This window comes from Trachymyrmex septentrionalis, unplaced genomic scaffold (assembly GCF_001594115.1).
Source record: "Trachymyrmex septentrionalis isolate Tsep2-gDNA-1 unplaced genomic scaffold, Tsep1.0 scaffold22, whole genome shotgun sequence".
NCBI lineage: Eukaryota > Metazoa > Arthropoda > Insecta > Hymenoptera > Formicidae > Trachymyrmex > Trachymyrmex septentrionalis.
In genome coordinates this window covers 6,359,916-6,368,609 of record NW_017305375.1, presented here as the reverse complement: position 1 = coordinate 6,368,609, position 8,694 = coordinate 6,359,916, and the positions used below count along the sequence as shown (strand labels likewise).

Below are 8,694 nucleotides of genomic sequence, written 5' to 3'. Positions count from 1 at the left end.
TCTCTCTCTCTCTCTCTCTCTCTCTCTCTCTCTCTCTCTCTCTCCCTTTCTGCAAAAATCACTTCGCTCCAGAATTCCTTCTTATTTTAATATCTAACAAAAAAAAATGTGTGAAAGAGAAAATGATAAATCAAAGCTCAGGAAATAACTGAACTGAAACATGAATAAATGAGTTTTAATTCGGAATGAGACTGCATTTGTGAACTTAAAGTATGCTACATATGTCGATCTGTGTAATGATTTGCTGAAGTATTAATATAGTTATTAAGCAGGAATTCAAATTGAGATAACCGGAATTCTGACTGATACTATCAGAATCTCCTGGTTCATACATTTTTCTCAATGTGGTTGTTCAAAACTCTTGGCAGCGTTGCTCATTGCATCGAGTTTAAGTTTTTTTTTACGTAATTATTCTAACGGATGGATGAATCCAGCAAAACTTTTTTCTGTAAATCTGTAGCTACTTAAAATTTAGATACTTCAGCAAAATCGTCCTTTTTTATGTGTGTAGGGTGTATGTATGTGGAATCTATCATCGTAGCAGGGGGGAGGGGGTTTACAAAGATCGCGAAAAATGTGTCAACCTACAAGTGTGTCGTCGAGCGATCGTGAGATTTCGCATAAAGACAGATACGCGGAAGCTGGCGCGTGGCTTCGCACCGGAAGACATTGCTACCGTCGGTTTCGTGTCGGCGCCTATCGAGGGACAATAACGCGGTTATTCGAGGAGGCAGTCCAGGACTTTCTACGTAGATACAGCGGCCGAGAGTTTAGTATACCACGGCGGAGCACCGTTAGGACACTAAACTTTTATTGCGACCCGTTTTCCCTCACATTGCTGGTAGATAGGATAGATATCGGCATCACCTTAACCCGCGAGACCAACAACGGCACGCCGTTAATCGGAAACTCTCTCTCTCGAGAGAGAGAGAGAGACGCGGCTGCTCCGCCGTTTAATCACGATGTTTTTTACGATTAGAAGATTTTCGAATAAAGCGGAAAAGAAAGCCGCGGCAGGTGTTAACGTCTTCGCGGAGTAACATGACTTTTCAGGAAAATAGCGTGTCTTTTCATTTATTCAATTTTTTTATTTCACTTTTTTAGAAGTTATGAGGAAACTCGCGAATAGGGTTTACCGTATCCGAATCACAAGAAAAGAGTACACATGTAAATACCTACGTTTTAAAAAAAAGATAATCTCGGAGCGGGGAAGGAAAAAGTATAATTTTCTTTATGCGTTAAATATAGATGCTCTTAATGAAATAAAATTTCTCGAACATAATATTCATTCAGTTCCTAATATAATATAATTTTATAAATATAAAATTTTTATTAATGACCAGAACTCATCTTATGATCTCAAAAAGAGTATGTGTACTTTTAAAAGAGATTAGTAACTCTAATCACAAATTATGTTTGAAAGTACTAAACATTTGGCGATCAATCTATATTATTCCATGACTGTGAAAAAAGGAGAAAGAAATATTTATGTGAAATGTGATTCTCAGAATACATTTCATATGTTCGCTCTAAAATATCAAGAAATTCTTTTTCTGATAAATGCTAACACTGTCCAATACCCGTTTCCAATGTAGATTAGATCTCTAATCTCGGTTCAACTCAGATAATCTCTATTCTGTTCTAAAGTTTTAAAAATTAGAAAAAGATGAAGAACTCATAAATTCAATTAGAGATCTACAGTTTATTAGCTACATTTAACGTCTCTTAGGTGATAATGTTTATTAAAAAAAGAAACCTGTTAGTATTTTAGAGCCAATCAAATGTGCTTTGAAGATAATATCTCACGTTAGATATTTCCTTTTTTCCATTTCTAAGCCATGAAATGGCTTTTCTAGTAGTTTCTCGACTCTATATCGTATGTTAAATAATCTTCATTGGTGCGTAAACGAGCGTAAATCGTATGACACATGGAAAAAAACGGTTTTACCGATCTAAAAATGTAGTAAGATATATTTTATTATCAAAATAATTATACGTCATTCCTATCATTCCTCATCCTATAAAAATCTATATAACTTTATCTTTTGCTTATCATGCTTAAATTTTCTACGCAAATGTACAGATCTGTATCGTCAGTTAAATTTGAAGATATTTCAGCAAAAATCATTCTTTCCGTGCATATTACCTAATACAATTCAAGATGTAAGTCCAAGATTACTTCATGGAGAATATGAGGAAGTCAGTGTTATTCGATCGTATTCTCGGCATTGCAAAGGCACGCTATTGTTTATAGTTGGCAACGCGTTAATCAGCGAACGGCTGAAAACAGTGGGCGACGCGCTCGATATACGCGCGCGATGCACCAAAATAATCAGTCGCTCGGCCGACGGAAGCGTCGAAGAAGAGGACAAGTGAGAGAAACGGGAGAGACGGGAGAAAGAGAGACGAAAGATAGCAGGCATCTACGTTACCTATAAACACACGCGGAACACGCAGGGCAACACGCACACATAAGCGAAGAAGTGGAGAAAGAGAGAGAGAGAGAGAGAGAGAAATCGAACGAACGGCTAGCAGCAGCAGCAACAGCAGCAGACCCAGCCGTCGGTCGCGTAACCGCGGTACAACGACCCCCGTTGAAGCTCTCCTCTACTCGTCTGTTCTCTTCGGCTTCGCGCCAATTACGACGCTCTTCCTCGGGGCGGGAAATGCCGTACGCGAAGCGGACCGCTAACGAAATCGAGTCGCGGCGAGTTTGGATCGAGAGCGAGCTCTACAACTTGATTTTACCGACGCTCGTGTTCACGAGCGCAAGTGCGGGGAAGGTCTGCTTCGCGGAACGTGTCGAGAGGGACAAAAAAAAGGCCACTCGTTCGCGGAACGCGGTCTACGCGTAGGTATTGTTACTGCGCTCGTTTCACGCGGCGCTTTGTTTACAAATCTTCCTAGTCTCTCGGCCTATTACAGCTCTCTCTTTTTTTTTTTCTCTCGAAGCGAAATTCGTCGCGCGCTCCTGTATGGAGATCACGGAGCTCCGAGTTCCGGAGTACGCGGGAAATACATTATTCATTGGTTTCTCGTACGATCGAGCGATTCAGAATCGCGGATTTGTACGTTCCCGATTCGTGAGAATCTATTAGACCTACCGTACCCTCCCTCTTGCTTCTCTCTCCCTCTCGCGTCCTCCCTCCCTCTCTCTCTCTCTCTCTCTCTCTCTCTCTCTCTCTCTCTCCCATTCCATTCGCCTCTCTTCTTTCTATCGTCTCGCTCACTCACCTGTCAGAGCTCTCGGAGCTGTCGTATCGATCCGCGCACCGCTTCTTGCCGCAGGGCCCGACGAGGGTGTCCTCGGCCATCCTAACCTGTCCCTTGAACGGGCTGCCCTGGTGCCTGGCTACGGCAACGCCGGCGTTGTCCGTCTTCGCCGATGCCGACGCCGATGCCGACGCCGACGGGCTCTCCTCAGTTGCTCTCGTCGTCTCCTCCTCTTTCGTCGCGACGGCGATGATCACTGTCCGCCTATCCGCGTCGCGATCCTCGCGGTCGTTCACTTCCGGTGCACTGTCCGCGCTCGGCGCCGAGAGTCGCGTCGACGGCGACGACGACGTGCCGTCGGCATCCTCGACACCGACGCGCGTCCCCGCGTTGTTATTATTATTATTACCACCGGTCATGATTTCCGCGGCAACACCACCAGCACCACTTTTACTACTTTTAATACTACTATTACTACTGCCAGCACTGCCAGCACTATCACCGTCGCAGTCACTATCGACGCCGCCGACGCTGCCGCCGTTACCGCCGTCCCCGTCGTCGTTGTCGTGGTCGTCCTCCGCCACGACGCTCCGGACTACCTCGATTCTAACATCGTCGTGGTACAGGCCGACACTATCACTGCCATTGCCGACGTTGCCGTTGCCGCCGCCGCTGCCGCCGCCGCCGTCGTCGTCGTCGTCGTCGTCGCCGTCGGCGCCGACGCCGACGCCACCGCAAGACGCTCCGAGACTGATGCCGTCGCTGCCGCCGTTCTCTTCTTCGCCGTCGCTCGCGGTTGGCTCAGTCGCGTCGACGGGCGACGAAGAATCACCACTGACGCGATCGTTGTGATCGCAATGATTAGCAAGGTGATGCCGATGAAGAAAGGTATGATTACAATAATGAGACGATGAATGATGGTAAGAATGACGAGGATGAGGATGCTGATGCTGATGCTGATGCTGATGCTGATGCTGATGCTGATGACGATGATAAAGACGACGCTCGTGGTGAGATTGGTGAGAACGATGATGATCGTCGGGCTCGCACGGAGACGCGCTGCTCGAGGCGTCCTCGTGTACGCCGACGCGCTCCACGAAGGATGAGGAGGCGTCCTGGCCCGATGTGACGATCGGCGTAGTGGCGTCCGCGCGTTTGTGCCGCTCCCTTGTCACGCGAGAATCACCGTCCCCCAGTCCCGTTGCCACCGCCGCGGTCGCGTCCTCCGCCGCGGACGGGCCGTCGTCTGCCATCTTGTAAACGAACGCGAACGCGCGCTACTGTGTGATCGTGTCGTGTCCGTGTTCGTATCCGTGTCGTGTCCGGCAGTGGCCCCCTATGGCACACACGAGCAGCATACGACCGCACCGCCGCTGCTCGGAGACTCGGGACTCGGAGCTGCCCTCGCTGCTCCTCGCGCTCGGCGCTATGATCCGGCAGCGCACTCCGCTGACTCCGCTAACTCCGCACACAACAGACAGGCAGACAGACAAACAGCAGACACAGTCGGCACTCGGCTCCGCTCGGCTCGACTCGGCTCGGCTCGGCTCGGCTCGACTCGCCAAGCGAGCCCCTCTCGATTTACCCACTCCACACGTAACAATCCAACAATACGGCGGCCACGGCGCCGATTGCCGAACGGCGAACGTCGACGCACTGCTGATGCACTCCATGTTCGTCTACCCTGCCATACCGGCCGCCCCACCTTCATTCTCATTCGAGCCGAATGTACTCTGACGCCTCCGATCACCTCCGACGCGGCCCGAAGTCCATGAACCGAGTGCGAGCGTTCGCGCGCTGCATCAAGCTGCGCTTCAACGAGTCTTCATGAGTCTCCGTATATCACGTGATCAGGCTGATCACGTACACGTCGCTCTTGTCCATTTCTACCAATGTAGATTAATGAGATTTTCACAAGGGCAGGAACACAGGATCGTGCGTAACACATTACGTATAACGCATAAAAATTGAACCAATTATAGTCCTTCATTTCCTTCCTTTCGATGAAACAATAAACTAATTTATTTTTGAAAAGTTCATGTTCCGACGTACGTTCCTTTAGAACGGGAATACAGATTCTTGCAAAAGGCGTAAGAAAATCAACCAATCAGAATCTTTTATTTCATGGAAAAGACATGAAGGACTTTGATTGGTTCTTTTTCTTATGCGTTATGCGTTGTGCTAATTATGTGCTCCTTGCTTTAAAGCTGGTAGTGTAGAGTCTTACGTAACGTATAATGCATAAGAAAATATATTAAGGTATATCCATATATACAAACTTGCATAACCACATAAACATAAGCATGAAGAAAATCATCCAATCGCATTTCTCTCATAAAATCACGCGTAAAATATGATTGGATTATTTTCTTTATGCGTACGTTTATGCCGCTATGCAAGTTTGTATGGATATATTCTTAGACTTTCTACAATAAGTCATTATTTTAAGTATTAAAATTATAAGAAATCATAATCGATTATTCTTTTTACATTTGACTGTGATTGGTTAATCTCTCTCTCTCTCTTTCTCTCTCTCTCTCTCTCTCTCTCTCTCTCATGATTGAGATTTATGACTTTAAGACTTAGGTTATATCCACACAAAGAAAATTATCCAATCGCATTTCTCCTATAAAGACGCACGTAAAATGTGATTAAATAATATTCTTTATGCATACGTTTATGAGGTTATACAAGTTGTGTGAATATATCCTTAAAATTTAGGTGATAATTTAGTTTGTTAGAAAGCCCATTAAATCCATTTTTACTTTCCATAATAAGACATTCTAATTGATTAATTTTTTTATTGCGTTATGCAAAGATCTATGCTTCGGTTTATAACGACTTATTGTGTGTAATTTTTTCTAATTTTTAAAACTATAAAGAGATAAAGAATAAGTTAAATCAAGATTAAAATTAATCTATTGTGGCACAAAATACTAAAAGATAACGAAAAGAGGTCTTTTTTAAATTGTCTTTCCGACAAAACGAAAAGGTGTCTGAATGATGACGAAAATATATTGTTTTTAGATTGTCTTTTTAGCAAGACCAAAAGACATATTCTAGTTTTGTCGAAAAGACAACTTAAAAAAGACATCTTTTCGTCATCTTTCTATGATTGTCATTTTCGCAAAGCAAAAGGATGACTAAAAAATATCTTTTTATATTGCCGAAAAGACAACATGAAAAAAATCTTTCCGTTATTTTGATACTTTTTATTCATTCGCGAATAGTACGCGAAATCGCCACCAGATGGACGTGATAGAATTCAGTTTCTCGTGTTTGAAAATTATATAGAATAAAAGATGCAGAATTATGGAAAGTTTTACTCGTTTGGAATTTTTTGCAAATTTTTCTCTAAGTATGCCACTTTTGAAATAAATTGTTACTTCAAAACTTCTAATACCATGTTTATATGAAATTTTACGTTTCCAGTACAGGCTGCAGATCTCTATCTAGGTACTGTAATATAAAAAACTCAATGTAATAAGAAAAAGAAAGAAAAAAACTTTTACGTGTTCTAATAAACACTAATAACATATTTTGTTGTAATCGAGTTTCCAAAGGGGACTACGATGAAAAATAATAATTCTTGCACATAAGACACGACAAACATTGCAAGAAATGGGACGTATATTGTCAGTCATGCAATTTTATTTAGTTTTGTGTAATTTAGGAATTCAATATTATTAAACGTTATATTGTATTAAGATATCAAAACTAAAAGAAGTATTAAAGGTGACTAAAAAATATCCAAAAAAGTCATTCTTTAGTTATCATAAGATAAGGGAGGATAAGACTATAAAATGGCTAGCAGTGCGACATCTGTCGTCTTTTAATCATCTTTTCGTTGACTATATTCTTTCACTAAAAGATATCTTTGTAATAATTTAGTCGTCTTTTAGTCATCTTTCAGACGACTTTGTGCTCTCTGAGAAACATCTTAGCTGTAATTTTTCATGAGTAATAAGCGCGTTAACAAACTGCTATCACGTATTTCTCGCGTGCGTCTCGCTTATATCTTGATATCGATTTAAGATACGATTAACGTGATAACTTTTAGAAATAGTTCATGATACGATTATCGGGTTAGCTCCAATTAGTTCTTCGAATCTCAACGCAGATTATAAAAAGATTTAATGTGCAAATAATGACATCTAGCGGTGCTGCTAAGAATTACGTTTCATTATTTGAACTTGCCTTCCGCAATTAAATTCATTATTTTATTATTATATTATTGTAACTAATTCGCCATTTCAATCATATAAAGCATCTACTACATTTCGGAACTAATTTCTATGTAATTTCGACCGACGTGGAGTATTACCACCGACGAGATATTATTAAAAATCATCAATTCTGGGTAAATTTCCGGCGATATAAAAAGGGTTCCAAGGGCCCGGAGGTAATTAAAGAACGTTAACATTATCAACAATTAATATAAATTTGCTATTATCATAATAAAATATTATTTGGCTAATACATTTTTAAATTCATGATTTTTTATTACATAAATGCGTATACATACCATAAATAAATATGCATACTTGTAAAATTATAACGTCCTATATATTAATTGTCGAAAAATTGCAAATTTTTCTCTGCAGTTATCATCTCTATTGATAATCAAACTTTGATGATAACACTGAAATCATAACTTTAAAGAAAAATCGAGTATTATTGAGTTTAAAATGCATATACACACCGATAAACACAACTACTAAACTAATAAATTATAAAATTAGTACAAAATTATCAGTTTTTTACTCTCAATCGCTTCAGTATTTATGCTGCCGCGCACTACTGTCCCCTGACAAAATGAATGTAAACTACATAGCAAGATCCACTTTTCTGAGGATACGTCCACTTTTCAAGGCTGCAGATGATAAATCGATATTTGGTTCATATAATCGTGCTTCACCTTTAGAAACTTATTGATCTTCTTCCGCGATTGTTTGTGCTTATGGTGACTCATGATTTATTTATGACTAGATAATCTGTGTACTATACAATATACTATAACAGTGGATTATATACAAGATCGTATCGCAATGAATCAAATTCAGAAAAATGACATTCCTAGTATTTCGATGAAGAAATATTACAATAATCATATATGGGTGATCGTTATCAGCATTTGGCTGATAACGAAATTGCTGCTAGCAAATCTAATATATGTCGTAAGTTTCTTAGAATTTGTTTAAAATGGATACCCAGCAAACGAGAATGGATTAAAATGGATTGAAATTTTTTTTCTATCCGAATGCGTATTTTAAATAGTGAATACTTTTTTATTTGGATTTAATTGGATTCAATTGAATTCAATTAAATTCAGTTGGATGCAATTGGATTGAAAAATTGCATTTTCTATTCAAAATTTTGAATTGAACAGTACAATGCACAGAAAAAAAACAATATTATTTTCAGATTGAAAGATATAGAGATATGCTCCATGCAATTCCTATAAATGAATAAAAATGCATT

The 8,694-nt window shown here is 40.7% G+C and overlaps 1 protein-coding gene across 2 annotated transcripts in view; it reads right to left on the bottom strand.

Annotated features, from left to right (window-relative positions):
- LOC108748381 (AF4/FMR2 family member 4) overlaps nt 1-4,692 on the bottom strand; it is a 90,402-nt gene extending 85,710 nt beyond the window's left edge. The window contains exons 1-2 of one of the 2 annotated variants that reach the window (XM_018486519.1): nt 4,182-4,692; nt 3,235-4,151 (exon numbers count right to left, since the gene is read on the bottom strand). In XM_018486519.1, the coding sequence (XP_018342021.1) occupies nt 3,235-4,151; nt 4,182-4,466 (1,202 nt within the window). In that variant the 5' untranslated portion in view covers nt 4,467-4,692. Of the gene's footprint in view, nt 1-3,234 lie in introns of both variants that reach the window. The other variant, XM_018486518.1, reaches the window with a different exon arrangement.
- Nucleotides 4,693-8,694: the final 4,002 nt, after the last annotated feature.